We start from the raw sequence: 27,200 nt of genomic DNA on the forward strand, positions 1-27,200 counted from the left end.
TGTGAGAAGTCAATCACAGTGAGACAGAGTCATAGACGCCAACTGCTATGGCTGCGCTGTGCGTTTGAAGTCTTATCTGTATATGATTTCAACTGTCTATTTTCCAAGTTAGTGTCACTTTGTTTCTGTATCGCCATTCTAATATTCCCCTTTCATTACAGTATAATGGCAAGAAAATTGTTTGAAGTTAGTCCCCTAGATTTGACCCATATTAATGGCCCTTTGATGGCCAGGAGAAGATGAAGATTAAACAGTGTGGACTGAGTCCCTTCAATCAGTCTTGTCATCACTCATTTATCCTTCACTGAATGAATGAGGTCAGAGGCAGCGTGGCCAGGCTAAACAGAGGTGAGCCAATCAACAGCTGGGCTGGGAGAGTTACGCTAACTTAAGCACAGCCAGTGGAAAATGACAACATTGTGAGAGGTCATATTACATGCTACAAATTAACACTGCTTATTAAAATTAAATTAACATGAATGCAATGTTTAAGTAACCTAGGTGTGTTTAAGGTTGATGTTTGATGTCCATTTGCATTGTTGGTCGCATTGTTCTTTATTTATTGACAGGATGATAAACATGCTTACATAAATTAGTTTGGGAACGTTGTGCCCATTAAAAATGAGTTTTGTAGCTTCATGTTCATTTCTCTGAGGTCATCTTTACTACCATTTAAATCTAAGATCTCCCTCGTGCTTATCAACGCTGCATTTATTTGATAAAAAAATCCAGTAAAATCAGAAATATTGTGACATATTTTTGCAATTTAACATGCATTCTTTTATGATTATTTTTAGGGGTGCAACGGATCGTTGATCCGAGATCTGTACGGACCAGGTCCCACAGTTTGGCACGCAGATTAATTGTTTTGGTGTGCAAATTTTCACATTCAAATTCACATTCATTTTAAACCATTCCAGCGGAAGAAGAGGCAAAAGAGAACTCTTTTCAGTGCGCACAACCACACACACCGAAGCGTGCACACACACACCGAAGCGTGCACACACAGAGAGGAGAACTGATTCCTCTTTCGCATCTCCTTGCGCTTGAACGGACACATATACACAAAATTATGTCAAAATACTCATCTCGGCAAGTATTCTCGTAAACACAGTTGGTCATGACTCAAAAACCGTAAAATGATTTGAACCTTGAGTTTTATATCCGTTTTTAGCATCTTCATAGTAACATGATCCTTCAGAAATTATTCTAATATGCTGATTTGGTGCTCAAGAAACATTTCTTATTATTATCAATATTGAAAACAGTTGTGCTGCTAATATTAATGCTTCATTTTGTGCACAGGGGTGTATTAATTTTTATTTATTTATTTATTGCCATGCCAATAGCAAGTAGCAAATAATTGTTTGCTTGGCTATAATGTTAACTAAAGACTTTGGCTATTTAAAAAATAGCTGAAGACCTTCAGTACGCCCCACCATGCACAATGTCTTGTTTTAATTGGAAACATATCAACACTGGAGGGAAAACTGTGTTTGTCAAGTAATTTCAGGGGATCTTTAAAGTGAGTCATTCCAAATGAAATTGCACTAAAAACAATACGTTATCACTGGATTTGTTATTAAACCATTTTCCTGACAGTTTTAAAACTTGGTCAATGTTCATGCATGTAAATGGAGTTAATCGTTGACATTTTTCAAAACATTTGCCATGCAGTCTTTTTCACAATAATCAATGTTTCAATGTTTAAAGAGACGTAAGCACTGTGTGAAAAAGCACTCCTTAGCCAAACAAATTTGCTAAACTATATCCGAGGGTTTTGGGTAATCGTTCACACAAATGAACTCTAAATTGAAAATTAAATACAGTAAACACTGCATGCAAAACTGTCACTGATGTTCCAAAACTGTTATTCATTATTATCATCTGCGCAGCAAATGTCAATCAAAGTCAAAATGCTCTGCACGTGTTGAAGAGGAACAACGTAAACAAATAAACCATACAGTCTAAGGATATATCTCTAAGTCCAACTAAAATCACAGCCAGGACATAGCACAGCAGAAGTTAAATCAGTGTCTTTTGTGTTTGTAGACAGTTAGAAAGGAGAAATGGGAGAGGCTGGGTGAGAAAAGTTTGTTTTATGCCCTAGTTTCTTTGTTATTTGTATTTAAAACTGAGCACCATAAAGTCAACATGAAATCTTATCTTTTTGCTAGCTTTATGCACGTTTCTGCTCTTATTGTGCATGACTCATCAGTGCACAGTTTTTTTTTTTTCACAGTAATAAATGGTGTCTGTAATCTTTTATTAAAATGTACTTCCTCCACCTCTGAAACCACTTCCCATTTCGGCTGATGTCATAAATCCCTCTTACTTTTCAGTACCTCCCCTAGAACAACCTGACTCCATTTCAGTACATAACTCCTACTTTTTATGGTTCAATAATCACTTGGAAATTACACCGTCAGTGCTGGGTAAATCACTTACAAATTGTAGTCCCTTAATAAATACAAATTACATGATACAAAATGTATCTGGACTGGGGTTCATACATTTATGAAAAGCTAATAATTAATTAAATCATATAAAAGTTCAATTATACAAAATAAATAATTTGAAAATAAAAACAATCAAAATAAAACTGTAACAAAAACCAAAAAATTCATTTGCTGTGCTAAAGTTTCCATGTAATTATAGTCGCCTGACCCGTGGCCGGTCTGTGTGTAAAAATTGTCAAAATAAAAAAAAAGAATAATAAGGGAGAATCAATAAATTTTGAATAATTTACTGCCATTTTGTGAATATTAAGTAATGTAATCAATAAAAACGTAACTATTCTGATTATGAGTATTTTAAAATGTAATATAATCCAGATTACATATAATCAGTTACTACATAGCACTGTACACCGTAAAAACAAATGTGTTCAATTTGCTTAATTTAAGTGTATCATGTATAATTTGAGTCTTATTTACAAAAGTGTTTCTTGCTTATTTTGAGCCGCATTTACTTAAGCCATTTAAGTTTTGTTAACTTAATTGTATCTGTGATCTGAGGAACAGTGTACTCTCATAAATGTAGTGCATTGCGGCATAAATAAATTAAGCACTTTTTAAAAGCAACCTATTTATTCCTTCTCTTCCTTTAAAACAACAAATAACTGGGATTTTATTGTTGCATCACTGAATCAATAGGAAGAATTATGTAAAGAATAATTGACGACAGGCTGACACGAAGCGGAGTGCATTATTTTCGTAATAATTCAACATACCGGAGTCAATTATTACGCTTATACTACAGTTATCACACCTCAAGACATTGTGGTGTGGTATGTACAATTTTCTTATTCATCTCATCCCATGCCTCCGTTGCTAATTCCAAAACATCAATTTACAGCTAGTAATGGAGGCTCGAACCACGAATAGCAGTCTAATGCAGTTATTAGAGAGAGAGAGAGAGAGAGAGAGAGAGAGAGAGAGAGAGAGAGAAAGATCTTACTTTGTCATTGTCTGGATTTTGGTTCCTTTCTGCTCTAAGGACCTTTGAAATATAATTATAATGCAGTCAATATCTGCCTGGAACTATTTTAGCCGTGCATTTCCCTGAAAATAATTGCACACCTTAGAATGTTCGTCAGCCAATCAGATTCAAGCATTCAACAGCCCAGTATTATAAAGTAATATAAATGAAGTTCCAAGTGCCCAATCAAAAGGAAAACCATTTTAGGAAATCAACATAGTATTGGGCTACTGTTAAAGAATAATCTTCTTTTTGCTATCTTATTGTTATCCAATTTATTTTATTTCAGCTTTATTCAGTAAAGTTTAATTTAACATTAAAAACAGTGGTGTGCATTGTTTTTTGGAGTACTCAGGGTGTAGACTTTAGATGACTCAGCAAATGTCTGTAGAGTGCTGATTTCATCTCCATGAGATAAGATTCAAGGCCCAAGGCAGTTTAGTCATGTTCAAAGGTATCGCAGTGTTTTCAGAAGAATAGGTGATATGATCCATAGCTGCACCCACACAAGGTTTTATGTACTGTAGCTAAGAGGTTAAAGAGGTTACTCTGCTCTTCTCCATGTATACAATATTAAAGTAGTCAAATGTATTTGACCGTAGGTCCCTACAGATCTCATCCATAACTCAGTCTCTCTCCAAAATTGTGATTATAAATGGTCCAGACAAAAGAAAACATTTTGACTCCTTTTGATAAGGAGTAATTGTAGGAAATGGAATTTGTAACCCAGATTTTCTGAGCAATCTGATTTTCTGTTGCCAGTACTCCTGATTGCTTAATCTAAATAAACTGAAAAGCATAAAGTGGAGCCAGAAGGGCCAGACCATAATGCAACATTCCTGTGTCGAGAGATACAGTATATTAGTCAAATGTACTTGTTGCTGTAACTTGTTGTTGGCTGATAGATGGATGTTTAAGAGCATGGGTGTGATCAGCATTATGCTGAAACGTGACACAGTATGTTTTAATTTATGTAGTACAGAATTATATATAATTGATGCAATTTTACTGAGTAATGTCATTTGGGTGGGCGCATATATATATGTTTTTAGTAAAGATTCAATGTGGTTGTTGCGTTTGAGAGGAATTGAAGCCAGATTATTATGATATCTCATTAAACATGATGAAACCAGTCTTTATTTCTGGTGGTTTTTAAAGAAGCTTGTATGTTTTTGTGCGGAAGCAGTTCTGATTATATAGCAATTTTAATACGATTTTATGTTCACTGGCAAAAATCATGGACTGTGCTGTTCATGCTGAGTATGTAAAATTGTAATATCAGTAGAAAAAGATGTAATGGTTTTCAAATGATTGATTTGGCTGGGTTTGAGTCGGCAGGTATCTCGTTCGTGACAAGTCTGCAAGTTTTATGAGCGCAGCACATTGCAGTTTCTCATTTAACATGCAAAAAAGGGCATCTTCAAAGTGCCATGGTTATAGTATTGGGCAAATATGGCCTTTTTAAATCTAAGGGTCAGATAGGGGTGAAAATATTTAAAGACGGACGTTGTACAATAGTTATTTGTTAATAGCAAGAGCTGTAGCAGTAATTATTGAAATCCATTTACTTAAAATCTCAAGCAACTGTATAGTACTGATCCATCTTTGACTTGTGTATTGTGTATGCAGCATGCATACTGACCAATGTTTTTGTGAAGTGCTCTTTCTAGAGGTATATAAAAGATCAGTGCTTCTGTTCTGCTTTTCTGCAGTCTCAGGATGGTTGGTGTCATCTGTTCCCTTTAAACAAGAATAGAGAATTCTATGCAAAAACAAACACCAAAAAACATGCCATCACTGCGGTGATTGCCCTCCCACATGGCCGAAAGCCCGTCATTTTAGAGATTGAGGGTTTGACTCGGGAATCAAATAAATGATGTGCTGTGACACGTCGCCTTGAGCTGAGCTAAGTATATGAGCCACAGCTGGAGCCTGGCTGTATTTTAAGTGTCAGACAGGAATTGCCTGTAAAAATCAAACCACTTAGGACACTAACGCAAGCCAGAGCGGCATCAAAATCGTCCACTCGATTTAAACTCGTGTTTATTATGCCAGCTCTGATACAGCAAACGCTCTGTGGCTTTGATTCTGGGAAGAGCGATGCTTAACCTTACAATTTACCATGAGCATGTGTCTAAAATCAGTTCAATAGCCACTCAAGACAAACAAGCACAGCGACAATGTACACAGTGTGAAATGATTTTATTGAACTCTTCCTCATTCCATCAAGCACTTGCTCTGCGGATCAGCCGCAAAAAGAATTTCTTTGTCTGACTGCAAACTGAAAGTCCTGAAATAGAGTGGGGTTTACAAAACACCATCAAACACCTTTATTTGCAATCACTGTTTGTCCTGGAATGAGGAAGTGGTTTTTTTTTTTTATTACATCAAGAAATTTCCTCTTTGCTGCAAGGATCTGGCCTTGTCCTCATTCCTATAATCAAAGTGAAATTGTTGATAATTTTTTAGCATATTTTCTGACACTCTGCCCTTTTAGTCGGTGACTGTCGTGTGATAGACAGTCTGAAGAGTCACTGTCAAACCCAGGTTTCATTACTCTGAGGAAGTGTGAGCGGTTCTAGTGCTGACAGGGATGTAACATTCTCGTTCTCACCGTTTGCAGAGTTTAATGGGCTTGGGGCCAAACTGTATCCAACGGAAACTCGGCCCTTGTTGGACTAGAGTCAGCTGACTCCACATTCCCATGGTCCCTCCAGAGAAGGGCATCGAAGTCAATCTCTGAAAACACACCGCAAAGAAAATGTTTGGACAAATGCTCAGCTGAGCATCATGGGAAGAGAATACATGACAATATTAAAGGGATAGTTCATCCAAAAATGTTCATTCTTTCATATTTTATTCACCCTCAAGTTGTTCCAAACCTGTATGACTTTCTTCTGTGGAGCACAAAAGAGGATACATTGAAAAAAGGTCTCAGTGTTGTAATGTTACAATGAATGTCAGTGTTGGACCCCATTAACTTTCATTGTATGGACAAAAACAGTTGAAATTCTTCAAAATATTGAAATTTGTATGTCTTGCTGAAATAAAACAACTTTAAACTCTTTTAATTGAAAAGTTACTTTACCTTTTTTTTTTTTGTGGAAATCAACAAAGGAAGTGGCATAGACGCTACTTAAGATTTGTTGTGTGTGTTCGGATAGTTGGCCATTCTTTGTGGGTGAGAAGCCAAAACAAACTGTGAATTCTTATGAACTTGATGTTGATGCTAAGTGAAGCCACAAGCTGTTTCTGGAATATTTGCTGTTTACATTAAATGTATGTGTTAGAACCACATTTTATGAACAAATTCCTATACCCAACTTCCAAATTCCCAATTCCAATTCCAAACTCAATGCCATCAAGTAGTATAAAACTTTGGATCTACTTTGATACGTCATTATCTTCATAAAGATGATCATTTAAATAATCCTATCAGTGAACTAGATATTGAATCTAATTGAGGAAATATTGAATATTGAACACACTCGCATGTTATGTACAGTGAGCTTGTTTATTTGTTTGACGTCTTTGTCAGGGATTTTATCTTTCATACAGGAGTTCTTTTCTGGAGCTATTTATGCACGCAGAGATAGATGGATAGATGTTATCTGTCTCTGAGGAGGCGGACAAGAATGTTCAAATAAATCCGTCTCTCCTTAAGCTATGACTTCCTACTGTGCTTAACATGTCTCGAAGCATGTCTTACTCTCACAGTAATTGCAGAGATTTCACTATTACCATTGACTTAGTAATATTATACAGACAATCAAATATTAGTAGACAGCTTCATCATTATAGCAGCAGCAAAGTGTATGACACTTATCTTGATGGTGTCGATTTCAAAACTTAAAACAGATACAGATGTATATCTGCTACAGACATATATAGAAAGGATTGTTCCATATTTTATATGCACAAGACTTGTTGACAAAGGACATGTCAGTTTTGAACATGTGAATTTAAAATCTGCATTTCTTTTACATGTTTCACCATTTTTAATCAGTAGCTGTTTTGCTGTTCGTGTAATGTGACAAATATTTTTTTTTAAGTATAAATATATATGTAAAAATGTTGGTAAAGATCCATATAACACTAGTATCACTGCTTGAAATTTCAAGTCAACAATCTATAAATGAATGTTATTCAGCTCATTGTGCGTGCGAAAGAAAACTGGTTATCTGCCTTAGTCATGGCAATGATTTCCAGTGTTACTGAAACATTCACAGCAAACTTCAATTATTTAATGGCATTCATTCTTCTCTATCCATTGTCCGAACAGCAGATCATCTGGCTAGGGACACTGCTTGTGGAGAAAGACGGATATTGCCTAGTGTTGCATCACCAAACTGAATTGAGCCTATCCTTCCTAAAGGCAGGGTAAAACACTACTGTTCCACAGTTAGAGGAAAGTAAACATCACCGCTGTAGAAACCATAAGAGAAACATCAGCATGGGTTGAATAGTTTTATAGGTCATCTCACTAGTTTCGAAACTAGAGAAGTTTATATTTAACCAGTAAGGTACAAGAGGCTTGACCGAAAATATACTAAAGGGTTTTTATAGCCAAGTGCCTGAAACCTCTTTATCTCTGAATATATTCCCAGTAGCAAGTGCCTTGTTGCTTTTATTAAAATGGTTATTCAATTATGAAAATATAAATATAATATAGTCCCTTACACGTAAATGCACCTAGTATTACGGTTAATATTTCATCTATCTGTGCTGTGCTGTGCAATGATATACACATCTAGGTGAATGGATGTTGCACATCTTAGCTGTTTGTATTTCTTGTATTTTAGCGTGGCTGGAATCCTCTGTTGACCAAATAGCATCCTGGACCAGAACTTTCAGTTTTTAAGATGCTGAGTACTATTTATTTAACATTATAATTGCTCAAAATGTGAATGCTGGAGATCAAATCTCTCATCTTTCATGACATTGTTGCATTACATAAAAGTCATTTGAATCCGAAATTTTAAGTATGATGACCAAATATTTAAATGAACAGGAGAGTGATTGTTAGTAAGTTAACTAACAACCAGCACTCACTCATTTGTCCTTTATATACCACAAAACGAAGACAAATGGCATATTTTTATTGGACTAAATGGAATGGAATGTGGTTGAAAGGAGTTTGATAGTTTTTGTTTTTGCATGCACCAGTTCTTGATAGCCTTATGTGGAGTTTTAATGAGATGTTAATGGCACATATTAATCTATACTTTCTGTTTAATTTCCTTTTTTGAGCTCGTATCCAGGAAGGTCATTTCTGTTGTAAGGCAGCGTGATTCATGAGAGGAGAAAAACAAAGTATGCCCTCATAGTCAAGACTGGGATGCCCAGTCTGCTGCTGACCCCTGAGGGTGTGTGGGTAGAGTGACAAGGATACGTCATGGGATGTTGAGAGAGTCAGTGTGGGTAGAGTGACAAAGCCTCATCATTCACCCCACACTGACTCTCTCAACAACCCATGCCGTATCCTTCACTTAAGCTGATGCTAACTAGCTTCACACAGACACAAAAAGCTAAATAATATGGATGTTGTCACCAATTAGCCAATAGAGCATTTTACATAATGAGGAAATAGTTGGTTTCGTAATGAAATCTACTTGGTTTGTGCTATCAGGCATTGGTATTTTTGGCATGATTTTATTTATTACTTAAACTAATTTTGTGTGTGTGTGTGCAGTGCTGGAGCAGCTGTTGGAGCAGCTGCAGAGGTTCCTGAAGATCCTGGATGGAGAGAAGCTGAGTGGAAATGCCACAGTACAGAAGGGCCTCCTGAATGAACTGCTGCAATCGTACAAGTCTTCCAATGGTACATACATAACAACATAATGTCTAGACTAACCATCTAACTCAACACCAAATCCTTCTGAAACTGTGATCTGCAAACCATTGGTGGTCCAGGAAGGATTCAAAGTGGTCTGCGAGTTGATTGGACCAAAGGGACTAACATTAAATGACTAATGATTTTGTCTGCTGTTGGCAGTTAGTTGGCAATTTCCCACTGATTTGGGGTGTCCGCATTTATTGTTTTTTTAACGTGGAATCAGGTTTTCTACCTGAAAAAGCCTGTGATGTCCCTTCCCTCTTTACTCTTGTCAATGAAAAAAAGTAAAAGGCCCAACAAAAATGACCGTTTCATACATATTTATTTATTTCAGCATACACTTGCGTAGCACAATTGTTCTCATGGGGAGCAACACATTTATAACTTGCGTGTTGTTTAGAGAATCTGCTCTGTTCTGTCTTATTAAGGAGCCCGTAATTTTGGTCCATCCATTTGCTTCTTTCTTCACACAAGCATGGCTGTAGGTTTTTCATGTTCTGGTCTCGGGCTTGTGCACTTCCTCCCCTGGCTTCAAGCTGTATCATTTTCCAAGGCTGTTTTTATCCTCTAGGGACACTCACTTCCTTTTAGTAGCAGCTTATAAATAGCTTTCATTTCCATCCTCCAAATCCCAATCTGTTTTCACTGTACCATCGAAACATGTTTTTGTTTCGTCACAGGGTTTTATTTCCCCTTCAAAAATACATCAAAGCTTTGTTACCTGTGGATTGCCACATCTTATCTTTTATGCTTAATTTAGTTCTTCTGACTAATTGTGAAGATCCAAAATAGTGTCCTTAAATGTTTTTGTTGCCAAGCTAGCTGTAAATCCATCTCCCACAGGCTGGGACTAAATCAGCACTTTTATTATGATAGAATATGACCTCTCTATGTCTCCCACTGGCCTGCCTTTGATGTGTACAGAAGGAGGGGCCCTGGAGATGCCTTTGGACCCTTACACAAGAGAAGTGTGAGACAAAACTCTCACTGTTCTTCTCCATAATAGAAATCTATTACATGTTCAGTAAAATACGTGAGGGATGAAAGCGTCCAGAATCTGAAAAAACATTGAATACGAGAGAAGTCTTTGGAAGTCAAAGTCAAAGAAGTCTTTGGCAAGTCCCGGCAAGGTTAAATGAGTGGAGTGACGAGTATCTTTACTCCAGCAAGTTCACATTCAATGGCCTAAAAAGTATTTGGACGTTTAGGCCACACATTTATTGCATAAACAGGTGTCCTAGCAGAGAAACCACAGGTGTAGATCATCACATTAACTTTAAACATGTTTTACTAACGTTTGGCCAACTATAAAATGTCCTAATATACTTTTTGTTTTCAATTCAAACAGTATATGCATTGTTTTATAATTTAAAGCCTATAAACTTATTTTACTGATATTGGTCGATATTGGATATTGTACATACTCATTTCTCCATTTAAAAATTAAATAAAAATGATTGTCTTTGCCATCAACTAATGCTCACTTAAAGGAATAGTTCACCCAAAAATGAAAATTCTGTCATAATTTACTCACCCTCAAGTTTTTCCAAAACGTGTATGAATTTCTTTTTTCTGCTGAACACAAAAGAAGATATTTTGAAGAAAGCCGGTATCCAAACAGTTGATGTGGAAAAAAATAAACAAAAACTATGGAAGTAAATGGGGCCCATCAACTGTTTGGTTCCCCATATTCTTCAAAATATCCTCTTTTGTGTTCAGCAGAAGAAAGAAATTCATTCAGGTTTGAAACAACTTGAGGGTGAGTAAATGATGACAGAATTTCTATCCCTTTAAAGTTGTTGTTGTTGTTTTTTTAAACACAAATAATTGAATAACACTGCTAAATGTAATCTTTAGCCAATCTCAAAATGAATATCCCTTTTTCATACATTATAATGTTGTGATATCTAGAGTCTATTATTTCATTTATTTTACATTTAGACTAAATATAGTAGATTTTTTATATTGGTCATGATATGAAAATAAATACTGGCTTATCCAGTGCCAATATCCTTATCCTTAGCGAGTGACACTTTTAAGTCACATTTCACAAGTCACATTTTAAGTGTAAATTACAATACAGTCTCCTGACAACTGTTTTAAGTTGGCAAATTGGTGGCGAATTTGTATGGATTTGTATGTATGAATATCTAATTCCAGCACATTCCTCACTGACACTTATGTTTAGGGGTGGGTTAGTTTTTTATTTTATTATTATTGTTGTTTTTTATTACAAATCATATGCTTTCCTACGAAGTTGCAACTTCTGAAAAAAAAAGAAGTCGGGTCGGTAAAGTGCCCAAATACTTTTTGGGCTCCTGCAGCACAAACTCTGTACAAAAAAAACAACGTTATGGTTAAAATCCATAATACAGTCTTTAATATTGGTTATTTTGCAGAAGGAGATGAAGAATACATCTACATGAACAAGGTCATCGTCACAGGTCAAAACCAAGATCGAACAGACAGAGGTGAGTCTATAGTATTCTCTATAATTACCTTGCAAAACTTTTGCAGGTGTGAGGATGAAAATCGCCCCTAACGTGCAGTCACGTCTCTCACATATCATAGTGGTTTATCTTGCTGTTTGACAGCGCTGCTGTGAATGTGTCATGTTTAGGGGGGTGATTGGGTTATGGTTGAAGTGTTAAGCCCCCCACCCCCCACCCCTCACCATTTCCTGTCTGTTTCTCAGTAACTCCTGTCCTCCTCTCGCTCTTTCTGCCAGACCCCCATCTGAGGCCGAGCTGCTTTGTTTAGATTTCACTGAAGAATGAGAGTAACAATAAAACCAGACTTAACATTCATATCGCAATCGTCTACGTATCCAGAAGATACATGCATGACTAAACTGCGGTGGCGTTCTTTGATCAGATTCGCAAACGGCACCATTTTAATAAACACATTTTTAAAAAGGCTTATCAGGAGAACAACCCTTGAGTTTCAGTGTTGTGAAGAGGGACTTTTTACAATGTAATTTCATAATTTCCTGCCCGTATGTGAAAATGTCCACATCCTTTTGCTATTTGCATCTGATAAATCAATAATAGAAATCATCTGCAATGAGTCACTAATGTGAAACATCATATATAAGCTCACGTAGACCAACAGGGAAATGTAAGTGGTGAGAATTGAATTGAATTGAATTGAATTTCAGTAAAAGGCATTACTTGATGGCGTCCTGACTCCTTGATGGCTAAGGGTGACTCTTAGCCCTTGCTGTGCGGATTTGGTATTTGCCTTGCGTTCCTATAGCAACCCAGATGTTACCGTTTGGAGAGGAAGTTGAAGGAATGTCGATGGGACAGCTCTAAGAGACTGCCGCAGGCTAACCATTGATACCAGAACCGAGCCGAACAGCAGAAATATTATGTCTACTTGTTGCTTGCGTACACATGCTTCTTTTTGCTGCACATGATGAACCCTTTGAAAAGTCTTTGATCTATTCATTAACAGCCACTGTTGTTCTGTGTGAAAATCTATATGCTTGTCAGACAACAGACCAGAAGCCAATGGAGAACCAGGAAAACACCAGAGCCCACCAGAGCCGCCTCCTCCTAGATCAGTGAGTGACCCTCAGCATCATTTCAACCTCATTTAAACACCAGCATTAGCACAAAGACACTGAAACAAAAATCCGACAACAACCAACACAGTTCAATTTCAAACCTAATGTGTCTTAGGATGCAAGTAAGAAAAATGCTATACGAAATGTAATCTATTATTAGGGTTGGCCGATATAGTATATTGACTATAGACTATAGTATAGTCATTTTCAGCATGTTTCAATTCATTGAGTCAAAATTCAGCGATTCAATGATTCAATAATCAGTGATTCAGTGATTTAAGAATAAGTGATTCGGTAAAAATAATAATTATTATTATTGTCAGTTTGTTCATTTAGTAAAAAACTCTTTGAGAAAAAAAAACCATTGTTAACTAGATTTTTGCTGAATTTGATAGTTTTATTCTATTTAGCTACAGTTGCAGTTAGTTTGGTTGAAAGGAGCCATTGCAGAGGAAATAAATATATTTTGATTAGGGCTTGACATTAACCTTTTTGCTCATAAGCCACTGTGGCTAGTGGTTTTCCAAAGTTATTAGCCACTCAGCATTTTCACTGGCCACAATTTTAGAAATTCTGGTTATTTAGTAGGAGTGACTGTGTTACACAGCACTGCTGAAATCCACCCACATTTAGCGGGTTGGTGGGCGCTAATGTCAAGCCCTAATTTTGATGTACTGTATGTTAAATATTATCAAAAGTATAACAAATTTTGATGAAGCCTACACATAATGTCTTATGTAATATCACACAGCCCTATCTTTTTCAATCACAGTAACTACTACAATGCAAGACACTGTGGTCATGCTGTCTTTTATTATCTGCTATTTACTTTCATTTGGGCCTTTTTACTTGCCACATATACTACACCAAATAACTAGTCCTGCAGTTTGATCATGAATTCTGCCTTGATTAGAAACAGTAATCACCTTAAAAGATCACATAATTCTTTTATAAATGAGAGAAATATGAGGAAGTAAAAAACATGGAGTCTTTGTGCTGAAATACTTTGTAGCTCCTGTATCAATCCTAGGCTGCTGTGGGAGTCTGCAGCCAGTCAGACATACACACAGACAGGAGGATGGAGAGCATTAAAGCTCTCCAGTGAGAAGACTTTGAACTTCAGACCCATCTGCAGGGTGCTGGGTCTGATTAACAGCAGCTGCACAAGCGATTGGGGAGCTGTTTATAGAGGCTTGAGAACCGCAGTTAGAGCATAGACACGTGTGCATATGTGTGGGAATGAGAGACGGTAGATGTGTTCACACCTATTAAATTAGTGTTTCTCTCATTTGCCATAGAGTAGTATTTATTGTTTATATTATTAAATGAATTTGTGCATTTTATTAATTGAAAATTCTGTCAATTCAGTCATATACTGTCATATGCATATACAGTATAATGTCATATAATCATATACTCACTCTCGCGTGTTCTAAATCTGGCTTTCTTTCTTCTGTGGAACAAAAAAGGAGAAATATTTCAAATGTCCCTGCCACTCACTTTGCATTTCCCCATTTTCTTTCATTGTATGGAAAAAAGTGTACAATGTATTATTTAAAATATCTTCCTATGTGCTCAACAGAAAAAAGAAAGTCAGGTTTAAAACGGCATAAGGGTAAGTAAATAATAACAGAATTTTGGACACCACTCTTTTAATTACAATTGCAAATGAAACAACGGATTGATCCACAATCCCTAAGGTTTAGCCTCTACCGAATCTTCCACACAATCCACATTGGCATTAATCTCCAATGCTTCCTCTGCATCACGTTCCTGCTGTGTATCTGTGTTCTTGGGCAGTCTGAGTAAGCAGGTCCAAAGCGATCCGCTTTTTGGAAAACCCGTCATCTGTCTGCGAGGCTTCCACTTGTCACCACAAATTACATATTCCAGGGTCAAGTTGCGGTTGACGGTGAATGCAGAGTTCCCCCTCACCATAGCTGTGAAGAGGGCACCCCTGCTATTGACGTAGTGACCTGGCATGGCCGTCCATTGACCCGTAGTGATGTTGTAGCAGTCCATGAGGCAGCGCAGGAAGTCATCACATGGGCCGTTCCTCATGACATACAGGTTGTCGCCATGAGCCACCATGCAGTGTCCGTAACTCTGAGGCTTGACCATAGTGGTGACCAGCGTCCATTCATCATTTTTAGGTGCATATTCATAAATGTCTGTTGTATCTGGAGACTTCCAGAAACATACAAATATCTTACGCCTGGCAACAGCGCTAGCCGGCGCAGCCACAGAACGAGGTGCGTTCTTACAAAATGTCCACGCGCCTGTGGAAACATCACATGCTTCTACCGAGGACATAATCTTTTTGTCGAATTCACCTCCGATGGCATACAAGTGTCCATCATGACCCACCAGGGTAAAGTTATACCTGGACTGCTGAGGACCATCAAACACACTCCAAGTGTTGGTTTCTGTGTCATAACAGAAGCTTAAGTCCACAGTTTCCTTGCTAACTCCCCGTACTCCTCCAACGATATACAGCCGGTTCCCCACGACGGCCACCCCGGCCATGGAGGTGCTGGCGTCTGTTGGCAGATCAATCAGGTATTTCCAAGTACCCGGTTCTTCATCGAGGTAAAACACTGTCCTGTAGCAGTCCTGCAGCATCTTCATGGACGGGGAATGAGTCCCTAGAGCGACAAACGATGTTGGTGAAAGCGACTCCACGTAGCAGACCAGCTCCTCTGGGAGTGTCTTGACCATGTCTTGCAGGTCAGTGTAAGCATCGCGGATGAACACCGCAGCGCTCTGAAACAACCTCCACAAGCCGTACACCGATGCCGTGTTGTACAAAAGAATGCAGTTGTCGGTATCTAGAAGGTCTATCAAGTGCTGGACTAGAATGTCCACTTGGAGGAAAGCTGCGCACTCTGCAGCCTCCACAATCTCATCTGGGTCTTGTATAGCAGGGCGCTCACCCCTGCAAACCGCCATGGCTATGAGGAAGCCCCTTGCTTTCAGGCCTCCCTGCAGGTGGAACTCGTTCAGCTGACTGTCCTTCATCCCAGAGCGAAAGAGAGCACGGAAATACTCACAGTTTTGCCCCAGGACGGCCCTGTCTATGGTGAAAACGCTCTCTTCTACCCGCACTCTCAGAACTCCAAGTGACTCTACTCCTTGTTCTTCCTCATTTCCGTCTCTGCTCTGACCCAAACTGCAGGGAGGCCCCATAACACCTCTATCCTGCCTGTCCGTACCCAGATTACTCTGTACAAGAAACCATACAGTTAGACTACATTCAAGTTAGTGTTTCTGTTTAGGTTTGACCTGTAAACAGAAGTGTGCACATGCTGCAGTCTCACAGCTACTTGCCGCACTAAAAATAGCGACACTAAAATAGCAAAGAGGCCACAGACTTCAAAATAGTAGTGGAAGATTATCGGCACTAGTACTGAAAACAATTATGTTCCAATATAATGCTGGATTAATTCAATTTAAATTAAGTTGATTTGATTAAAGAATTGAATTAAGTAATTTTGCTGTAATTTTTTTCCACAATAGACTTGATTGATTTGATCAGTTTTACTAGTGTTTTCGCCATGCAGCTTGTCTGTAATTGACTCAAATACAGAAACCAATACATGAATGATGACAGTTCAGACTCAGAGAGCCACTCCTGTTTTTAAATAAAGCTACAAAGATTATTTTCCTTCAGTACCCCTTTCTACCTCAGAAATGTTTTGGCCCTGGTGAGTCAGGTTTTTTTCTTCACTGAATTTTTGGCATGGGAACGGGGGATTTTCCATGTTCTGGGTGTTCTTTTGGTCTCTTGCCCACTTGCATTTTTTCACTTTTTGTCCCAAAGACTGGTGCTTTATCATTATTTATGCCTTAGACTTGAAATGTTTCCTATATAGACTACATTTGTTTTCTTAACGTTTTTCTTTTCAAGGAGAAGATGGTATGATTTATGGATTAGAATATGAAAACAAGCCTGGGGTGGAGTTCAGTCTCGACATACAGTACTGAGATTTAAGGATTTTTCTTTTGCTCACAGTGATTTTTACAAGCACTTAGCAGCATATAAACAGATCTCACTGTTGTTATGGTTATTCTGGGATGTGGACATGGTCTTGATCCTCGCCAGTGGCCGGAGAAGAAGCGTAACTGAGTTTGACGCTACCCTGAAATGCCTTCTTTTTCTTTTTAAACATTGTCTGATGCCTGAGAACTCAGCACAGTTTTTTCCTGTTTCAAAGATTTAATGTTGAGTCTAGAAGAGTGAGGGTGGGATGAAGTGAGAAATGTGGGGCTTGTGAGTTGGGGTCGATGTAAGAAAAACAATACTTTCTACACAGTTCAATCAGTATCTTCCTTCTGTGTGAGGCTGTTCTTATTTTCCCACCAAAACACTAACCATTGGTCCCTCTTGAATGTGTGTTTTACTCTTGTTCTGCATCACTTATCACAGCGGAGCCTCTAGCAAGCTTTTGCATTCAACTTCCTGTATCCTTGACATCCAGTTGTTTATACTGTATATATGCCTTGCTATAACTAAGCCTGCCTGTTCGCCTCACTTCTGCTTTTGAGAAGCACAAGCACGTCAAGTCAGGCAGGAGGTTTCAATCAAACCACTTAGCACAAGTAAAATGCAAGCGAAAGGAGATTTTCCCAGCCGCTTGTCTGTAACCTCTTGCCATCATTCAACTTTATGGTTCACAAGCTACCGCTAACCCTCATCATCCCTGTGTGTCCATTAGTGTTTTTTGTGTGATGAGGAGAGGATCAGTGCTCTGTTTGCCCAGGGGCTGTCATTGCATTGTGGGTATCAGTAGGGGAATTTAGTAATGTTATGAACCGGCTGATTTGGGAAACCTCATAGCTAGCTCCACACCCTTTTAAAAACCATTACTCCTGCAGGCAAACACGTGTGGAATTCCTATTCTAGCTGAGCAGGGCTGAGGTCAGAAAGAGATCAGTTTCGAGGATGAATCCCCCTTCGGTCAGAAAGAAAAGCCCACATGAAAGACAGGTGCAGAAACGACTCATCTCTGGGGAGTCTATCTATCTGAGTCATTACTTGGGAATGTATTAGAGATATTCAGCTAAGATGCAGCGTGTGGATGTGCGTGCTTTGCACATTCATGTTAATTAACTCTACTGAAAAGATAGATTTGCATGCTGAAACAGGCTGGTTTATGATGGTTTTTGGTGGTCTAGCTACTGGACTAGCATAGTCATGAAGCTAATCAGCAAAACTTAGGGAAGCTATTTGACCAGCATGGTTTGGTAAAGCTGGCTGACCAAGGATGTTTAGCCTTGTTATTCCTTTCTGAAATTGAATCATTTTTTTTGGTCATTCGTGCTTATTGTGAACAAATCATATCTATGTAATTTTTAAGGGTGCTCTGATTGGTCAGGCGCCGATTGTTATCAGCCGATAATTGTTTTATATAGTTTGATCGGTGGTCTCTATAAAGGCCGATCTGAAAAGCTGATCAGATGGCGCAAAATTTGTGAGACAATTGTTTTTATGCGCAGCTAAAATTTGCAGACATTCACTGGTCTGGCAGTTCTACCAGGTGTCTGAAAAGGTCAATAAATTTGCAACGTCATCGCGGAGACTTTGCAACGACAACAACCCTACAGCAATGCCAGCAAGAAACTAGGGCTGTGCGATTTTAGTGCATTTCTTTCCTTCATAGCAGTGTGCTTTCATTCCTCCCTAAAAGCCCAAACGTAATGTCCAAATGAGGTAAATCAGTGATTTGTATATACTGTATATATACACAATAATGATATATAGTGACTTCTCATTATATATATATATATATATATATATATATATATATATATATATATATATATATATATATATATATATGAGTTTTTTATATTTTATACTATTTTAATAAAGTGCAATAATGAATATTTATTTATTATTATTCTTTTTTTTATTCTTTTTTTATATATATTTATTTGCTCCACCTCTGAACAGTTGATTCTAAACTCACATTCAGGAGACTGCACCCAACGTATAACTGAATTTTTATTAGGAAACACATAAAAATTGCATTATTATTTGATAAAATAATGAGAATGTTGACATAACAACATCTTTCTCTTTTTTTTTCTCAGTGCAATTTAGGGAGGGAGCCCTTTCCTCTTCCACCAGCTCCTGCTCCAGCATCTTTAGTGCCTGAAAGTTACTATGAAGATCCACAACCCTATGACCCTATAAGCATCAATGGTACGTCTCTAATTGGGCCCAAAGGTGCCCTACAAATGATCTTCTGTTGTTGATTGTTTTCTTTGATGTTCATGTCAAACCACTATTTAACCTGATTCAAAAAAAGTATAATTCAAAGACTGGGTAGATTTGTGACTTCTCATTATTGTTCTTCTTGCTCTTGTCCTATGAGAGTGAAGCTGTGGTCATTGAGTGCTCTGTTTTAGCTCCTTCCCACTGTAGTCTACAGCTTTACTGTGAGACAGAGAAGCCTGCAGGCAGGGAACTCAGAATACAGTGAAGGTCTTTGTTCAGCAGTAACCAGTCCTCTGGCTCTGGACACGCAGTGACGGAAGATTGACCGTGAGCCCAGGAAATGGGGCCAACAGTGATGGGGCATTTGGCTGGAGGTGCAAAGTTCAGCCCAGCGAGGGGACAATCATTTACAATATTCTTTGGAAAATGACGTCTCATTTTGGTCAAAGGATACAGAGGCATTATCATGCAGCTGTGCTGTGTAATATCAACACACAAGGGATGCGCAGGGCCAAAATCTGAGATGTTTCGCCACTTGTTTCGGCAGCTGATATCAAGCCAAACCTCATGGTTTAGGATGAGTAAAGCGGATTTCCAGTTGGATACGTTCTGACAGTGATGAAGCCCTAAAATAATTCAAGCATTACAACCACAAGACACAAATATTTAGTGCAGCCCAAGATATCAATATTGAGTTTATGCAATTCTAACAAACAATTCTCATGCATCACATGCACTTAAAACACTTACTCTTCCTGTTTCTTTCATGTGACATGCCAGCCACATAAATGTTTCACTCTCTGTAGCTTCTCACCTGATCTTTTTCTCTTCCTCCCTTATTGCATTTCCCCTTTTATTGTCCTCCTGTATTTCTGTAGATTTTGGTTGCTTTGCCATCATCACAGGGGTCAGGAAACGTGTAGAAGCTTCAAACACTGTGGTCTATGCTGTGATCACTCAGGGTATCTATCTCTGTTTCTCTCAATGTGCATCAGGAGAGAAAAACAAAGAAACAGCTCTAACTTTATTGGCTACAGCGAAGCGCATGGCTCTGGGAAAACCTCATTTTTTAATGTATCCAAGCTTGAGGCCGCTGACGTTGCATGTGCTTGCTGGCTTTAGAGCATACCGGACAAATGCACTTTAACTTCTTTTAGCCTCTCCCTCTCTCTCTATATATACTGTATATATGTGTATGTAAAATGTACTTTATAACATATGTATATGTAATAATTATAATAAATAATATAATAATTATATTGCAATAATTTAATGTAATACATTTTATTAATGTGCATATGCAGTGATAAATAAATATATATATATATATATATATATATATATATATATACACTCACACAGTTATAATCAAAATTATTCAACCCCCATTGCAAATTTTAACAAATGAACAAATCAAACAAAGGTAATTAAAATCGCTCAACACAACAAATGTTTTAAGTGGTTCCCCCAACTTCTTCAGTCTCAAAATTGTTCAACCCCTTCATGGAAAGCATCTTTAGTACTTAATAGAACATCTTTTGCTGTTTTGACCTTCTGCAAACCAGACAGCAGCTTCTGGCAGCGTTTCTGATGAATCTTAGCCCATTCCTCAAGAGCAATGACCTCCAGTTCAGTAATATTCTTGGGTTTGCGTGCTGAAACCGCCGCCTTCAAATCACACCAGAGATTTTTTTATGGGGTTCAAGTCAGGTGACTGTGATGGCCACTGTAGAATCTTCCAGGACTTCTTCTGCAACCAAGCCTTGGTGGAATTTGAGGTGTGCTTGGGATCATTGTCCTGTTGGAAGGTCCAATGACGCCCAAGCTTCAGCTTCCTAACTGACGGCATGACGTTTTCTCCTAGGATTTCCTGATACTTCAATGAACCCATCTTGCCTTCCACACACTGCAGGTTTCCATTGCCAGAGGATGTAAAGCAGCCCCAGAGCATCACCGAGCCCCCACCACGCTTAACTGCAGACAGTGTTCTTTTCTGCATATGCTTCATTCTTCTTCCTCCAGACATACCGCTGATCCATAGGGCCGAAAAGTTCGTTTTTTTCATCGCTCCTCAGAACAAAATCCCAAAACTTCTGTGGCTTATTTATATGATTTTGAGCAAATTGGAGCCGACTTTTCTTGTGCTTTTGGGTCATTTGTGGTGTATGTCTTGGAATGATAGCATTGAAACCGCATGCGTTTAGTACACGCCTTACTGTGCAAGCTGAAACCTCAGTGCCTGTTGCCACCAAGTCTTGCTGCAGGTCTATTGCAGTCACTCGAGTTTTTTTTTAACCTGCCTTCTCAGAAATCTGTTTGCAGCCATTGATAGCTTCTTTTTTCTGCCCCTCCAGGTAGTGTAACCACTGTTCCTTTAACTTTGAACTTGCAAACTATGCTTCCAACTGTGTCTCTAGAACATTTAGTGCCTTCGCTATCTTTTTGTATCCTGTCACTTGTTTGTGGTTTATGATACCTTCTTTTAACTTTTTAGACCATTCTTTTGACGTAGCCATATTTCTAACGTGCAGTCAAACGTGACACTCAACAAACCCATAGCATGTTCAGATATTTCATGTGTTCTAGCTCAAGCACACCTGGTGCAACTAATGAAGCCCTTGATTCGTTGCTGTTGTGAGGGATTCTGTTTAGAGGGTTGAATCATTTTGAGACTGTAGAAGTCATTCAAGGTTGCATTTGCACTTGAAACATTTGTAGTGTTGAGCTATTTCAATTACTTTGTTTGATCTGTTCATTGCAGACTGCTGAAAGTCTGTAAATTTTACCAATAAACCTGATTTTCTAGGGGGGTTGAATAATTTCGATTACAACTGTATATCATTCCTCTATTTGTTTCTCCTACTCGTGTATAAATCAAGAATCTCAAACATATATTATCTAGATTAACTTTGTTTAAATAGCTCATACAATTTAGTTATAAAATTTGTCATCATTTACTAACCCTCTTGTCATTCCCTTTATTTTCCACGGAAGACAAATCATACTGGACTGTAACAACAGAACGTTCATTTTCTGAGTGAACTATTTCTTTACGAATCTGATTTTGCAGGGAGAACTTGCAGTGAGTTAGGTTTTTACTTTCATTTGTTCCAGTGCAATGGTAATGAGAATGAACAATCAGATCATCCCTAACCTCTCCTTTTTCCTTATTGACTCACATTTTTCTCATTTTTCACGTTTACAGAAGATACAGAGCCAGTGAGCAGTTCATATGAGTCCTATGATGAGGAAGAAGTGACGAAGGGTAAGTCCACAGCACAGCACCAGTGGCCGTCTCCTGAGGCATCCATCGAGCTAATGAAGGATGCGCGGATCTGTGCCTTCCTCTGGAGGAAGAAGTGGCTCGGCCAGTGGGCTAAACAGCTGTGTGTCATTCGCGAACATCGTCTCCTGGTAGGTGACATCATTGCTTATGTCAGTGACACCCATATCCCACCCATAGCTGATCTATGATAGGAATGTTTACACAAATCCGGGTGTTTGAAATCAAGTGTTCACATCTGTTACTAATACTTGTAGTAATTTACTTTTGCTTTTGCTTTTAACTTTTCTTAAATGTCTATCAAACAGACCATTTAAAGTCAACCTAAAGTAAAATATACCATATTTATTTTCTTAATGAACATTTCTGGTCTACCTGTGCATGATTTATTGTTGCACATTATTCCGAAGATTTTTTTTCCTTCATTTCCTTCATCCAACAGTCATGGAATTGTTCATGATTCAGTCAATTTCCAGTGAATAAAAAACAAGTTCTATCCCACATTTTGGTATACAAATTTTTAAAAAGGGATTTGAATATTTTACATTTATGCATCTGCCAGACACTTTATCCAAAGTGGTTTACATTGCATTCAATGTGTACATTTGATCACTTAATGCATTTCTTTCAATTACCTTGGCGTTGCTAGCGCCACGCTCTACTATTTGTGCTACAAGAATGTTTTTTGTTTACATTTACCACTATATCCACAATTTAAAAGAAGCTCTATTACGAATGATATATCATTCTTAAATTTGGCAGTATAAACCTCCAAAAATTAATCAGATTTTTCTGTATGCTACTGCATTCAGTGCTACAAAAGCTCAAAGGATCAGACTCCTCTGCTGGATATCAGTCTGCTGGGCTGCAGTGTGATCTACAAAGAGAAGCAAACGAAAAGGAAAGAACACAAACTGAAAATAACCCCACTGGGTGGAGAGGCCATTGTCCTGGGACTTCAGAGCAAAGAGCAGGCCGAACAATGGCTGAAGGTGAGGGGCAATGGAGTCATCCCATATGGATTAATAATTACCGGTAAATCAGTGTTTGTTACAGCCTAGTTCCATCTTCTTCAGGTTATTCAGGAAATTAGTCCGAAAAATACTGCGGTATCTGATGTAACCGACTCTCCAACACTCATCTCTACTAAGGTATGACAGATTGCCTTTTATTCCCTGATTGATTTATGTATTAAACAGCCCAATTTTGTCTCTGAGTCAGGTTAAGCTATAAAGTTCTACCTTTTCTGCCAGGGTGAGCTGAGCGAGAGACACTCAGTGGCATCTGAGAGTGGCAGCAGCACAGACAGTCACGCAGAGAACCTGGAAAACAAAGATGGTGAGAGTGGACTGTTTCAGCCCTTCTTTTAGATCTCACTGCTCATTTTAGATGTACACTGGAAGTGACTTGAAGATGTCTATGCTCGTAGTGTTGAAAATGAACATCACCTCAGAATGCTGCTTAACTTTGGACCATACAGCTGTAAGCTGCAGAATTGATAGCGTCAATAATTTTTTTAAATAACTTTGTATACAACTTTATTTTCAAAAGAAACATGCATCAACATGCACTTCCAGAGTAGAAGCTTCATTGATTATACTATATACTACCATTCAAAAGTTTGGGGTCAATAAGATTTTTTTAAGCAATTTATATTTTTATTCAGCAAAGATGCATACAATTTATCAAAAGTGACAGTAAAGACATTATCATGATGTAAAATAATTCAAATAAATGCTGTTTTTGAATTTTCTATCAAAGATTCCTGAAAAAAAAGTATCACAGTTAAAAAAAAATTGTAAAAAAAAATTAACTGTTTTCAACATTGATAAGAAATGTTTCTTGAGGACCAAATCAGCATATTATAATGATTTCTGAAGGATCATGTGACACTGAAGACTGCTGAATCATGCTGAAAATTCAGCTTTACCATCACAAGAATAAATGACATTTAAAATAAATAGTTAAATAGAAAGCAGTTGTTCTAAATTGTAATAATATGTCACAATATTCCTACCTTTAATTTATTTTTGATCAAATAAATGCTGCCTTGGTGAGCATAAGAGACTTCTTTCATAAACATTAAAACATCATATAACCCCAAACTTTTGAACAATATATATTAAATATCAGATTATAGTATACAGTATAATTATATATATTTTTACCCTTTACCTTTAATAATTGACCCTTTAATTGTCCTTTTAACTGTAGTTAAGAAGAAATACGGCAAGTTTAGTAACCTTATGAACATTGGTAAAAAGAAGATTTCCTCTTTGGAAAGTCCAGAGAAGTCTGTGGATCCGTCAGGTAACCAACCATCACAATATTTAGTTGACCAGCTTTTAAACTCCCTCACAATCTAAAATGTTCATCTTTATTTCTCTTTGTTCCAGGCTACCTTAATGTCCTGGTGAACACTCATTGGAGAAGCCGGTGGTGCTCAGTGAAGGACAGGCAGCTTTGGATCTACAATGACAAAAGCAGGAGCAAAGTGTCCCAGCAGCCACTGTCTCTCGATGGGTGCATGGTTCTGCCAGACCCCAGCCCTGAACACCTGTACTCATTCCGCATCCAAATGGATGGAGAGGAGCTTGCAATCCTAGAAGTGAGTAGAGAGCAATGAAGTTCATTACCGAAGTCCTCCATAGCAAGACTTTTGACTGTGCAGCTCGTTCTGCCCACTTAGACATGAAGAGATCATCTGAACGACCTTTAAACATCCAACCACAGTTCATTTTGTTTCTATATGCGGTTTAGAGATCTGAAAGAGATGATACCACAACAACAGACTGTGGAAAATAAGTCTATAATAGCACAACAAAAACTCATTGAAGTATGGCACAGCAACATCATACATAAACAGTGATATAAAGATGCATTTAGTGAATTTCTGTCCATCTAACAATAATAAACAGTTCTAGCAAGCTGAATATCTTCCAAAGTCCCTAGCAAACCTTGGAAAATTCTGTGATTGCTTCTTCCTCACAAGTGCTCTTATTTACCCAGTACCTTTATAAGGAGCTTGTGATTTTTACAAGTGCTTTCAATCTTTTTGTGCAATACTCATTCAGCAAATGGACTGTTGGCAATCGGTGGTGTATAACAGATCTGTACAGAACAAATATTTGTTCCAGTTAGAGCTGGACTAGGAAGCTGCAGAAAACCGGAAGTTCCAAGGTCACAGATTAGTAATCCTTTACACTCTCATAATGAGCCACTGGTTTTCCCAGTCTCATTGTCTGATGCCCTCATGAATCTTGGCATCAGTCTGAATGAGATTTCTGAGATGTGTGAAACGTCCCTCTCCATTTAGTTTTGGTGTCTACAATTTTGCAAGATTCACAGCTAGTATTTACAGTATATGCTACACAAATAATGTAGCCTATGCTTCTATGTTATATGCGCTACTTTTCAAAAGTTCGGATCAGTATGATTTGTAATGTTTTTAATAGAAGTCTCTTATGCTTACCAAAGATGTATTTATTTGATAAAATATACAATAAAAATAGTCATATTGTGAAATATTACAATGTGAGATGTCAGTGATGACAAAACAGATTTTCAGCAGCCAGCACTCCAGTCTTCAGTGTCACATGATCCTTTAGAAATCATCCTAATATGCTGATTTGCTGCATAAGTAACACTTCTTATCAATGTTGAGAACATCATTTTATTTGAAATAGGAATCTTTTGTAGCAACGTAAAAGTCTTTGTTGTCATTTTCACTTTTCATTTTTCGTATACTTGATGAATAAAAGTATTCATTTCTTTAATACAAATCTTACCAGCCTCAAACTATTGAATGGTAGTGTATTTGTATTTTGGGTCACTGCTCATAAAGTTATCCTTCCTTCATTCTTGAGTTGTTTATCATCAGTTTTCAGTAAGACACATCTCAATAAACAAAGACAGAGGGGACAAAATGACGGCATGGGATAGTGAGTATTCAATATAAACTTCAACTTGACTGCCATCTTCAGGCCAGAATGAAGTCAATGGCAAACTTACTTCCTATTTGCAGATTGTTTCAACAGGCCCAGCTGCGCTTGTTAAAGTAAATGAATGTCTCAGGAGGGTATCGATGATCAAATATCCTCCTTTTTCCTTCCAGGCTAAATCCTCCGCTGAAATGGGCCACTGGCTCGGGCTCATACTGTCACAAACCGGCACCAAAACAGAGCCGGAAGATCTCACCTACGACTATGTGAACTCAGAGAGAATATCCAGTATTGTCAACGCTGCCAAGACATCCATGTAGTAAGTTACTTCCTGCACATCAGTAATTATTAAAAATTAACATACACTATTAAAGGAGTAGTTTAAAATAAACGTTTTGTCAGCCTCATGTCATCCTAAACCTGCATAGGTTTTTTTTATGGTGCTCAAAAGGAGAAAATTTGAACTATATCCCATAGGCCGTGAACATCCAAAATGACAAAAAATTACTATAAATGTACCATAAAAGTGGCCCGTGTGACTTATGATCATATGATAGATTTGTTTTGGGAGATTTTGGAGCCTGATTTGTGTGTATTTGTCAGTTTAATGCAGAGGAGGTACTCAGAGCCCAACACATACACAGACAGCCCTCCGTCAGACCCCTATACCTGTGATGACATATACGATGATGTGGCATCCACAGAGAATGAACAGGAGGTGAGTGAAACACTTTTGCCATGCTTTTGTCGTAAATCTATACCTCCCATTTTATTGCAGCTGTGTTTATTCTGAGTCATAGACTCAGGACAGTCGAAGATTCACTTAGCTGTCGGCCAGAAATAATACGAGTGGCAGGAAGTCATTGCTGTGA

General features: G+C 37.9%; 2 protein-coding genes and 1 long non-coding RNA gene across 4 annotated transcripts in view; 1 reads left to right on the forward strand and 2 right to left on the reverse strand.

The window, feature by feature from the left end:
* The window catches only part of LOC309485940, a 50,691-nt gene extending 41,528 nt beyond the window's left edge, over positions 1–9,163 (reverse strand). Inside the window, exons 1-2 of the long non-coding RNA XR_014201340.1 lie at positions 7,435–9,163; positions 3,460–7,403 (exon numbers count right to left, since the gene is read on the reverse strand). This is a non-coding gene — a long non-coding RNA (uncharacterized lncRNA). The remainder of the gene's footprint in view (positions 1–3,459; positions 7,404–7,434) is intronic.
* The window catches only part of afap1l2 (actin filament associated protein 1-like 2), a 37,698-nt gene that overhangs the window by 5,839 nt on the left and 4,659 nt on the right, over positions 1–27,200 (forward strand). For both annotated transcript variants that reach the window (XM_082152937.1, XM_082152936.1), the window contains exons 2-13: positions 9,173–9,301; positions 11,716–11,787; positions 12,811–12,881; positions 18,978–19,089; positions 22,310–22,518; positions 23,200–23,379; positions 23,464–23,538; positions 23,641–23,725; positions 24,602–24,697; positions 24,784–24,995; positions 26,502–26,647; positions 26,932–27,046. In XM_082152937.1, the coding sequence (XP_082009063.1) occupies positions 9,173–9,301; positions 11,716–11,787; positions 12,811–12,881; positions 18,978–19,089; positions 22,310–22,518; positions 23,200–23,379; positions 23,464–23,538; positions 23,641–23,725; positions 24,602–24,697; positions 24,784–24,995; positions 26,502–26,647; positions 26,932–27,046 (1,502 nt within the window). The remainder of the gene's footprint in view (positions 1–9,172; positions 9,302–11,715; positions 11,788–12,810; positions 12,882–18,977; positions 19,090–22,309; positions 22,519–23,199; positions 23,380–23,463; positions 23,539–23,640; positions 23,726–24,601; positions 24,698–24,783; positions 24,996–26,501; positions 26,648–26,931; positions 27,047–27,200) is intronic.
* Positions 12,891–18,661, reverse strand: LOC309485935 (kelch repeat and BTB domain-containing protein 13). The gene has a single exon (XM_082152956.1). The coding sequence runs from the start codon at positions 16,068–16,070 to the stop codon at positions 14,580–14,582; it is 1,491 nt and encodes a 496-aa protein (XP_082009082.1). The 5' UTR covers positions 16,071–18,661; the 3' UTR covers positions 12,891–14,579.

Source organism: Leuciscus leuciscus, assembly GCF_965113295.1.
Source record: "Leuciscus leuciscus genome assembly, chromosome: 21".
NCBI classification, from domain to species: Eukaryota; Metazoa; Chordata; class Actinopteri; order Cypriniformes; family Leuciscidae; genus Leuciscus; species Leuciscus leuciscus.

What these genes read in the sequence shown, in the direction of transcription:
- LOC309485935 (XM_082152956.1), bottom strand. Translation starts at nt 16,070, where the DNA reads ATGGGGCCTCCCTGCAGTTTGGGTCAGAGCAGAGACGGAAATGAGGAA.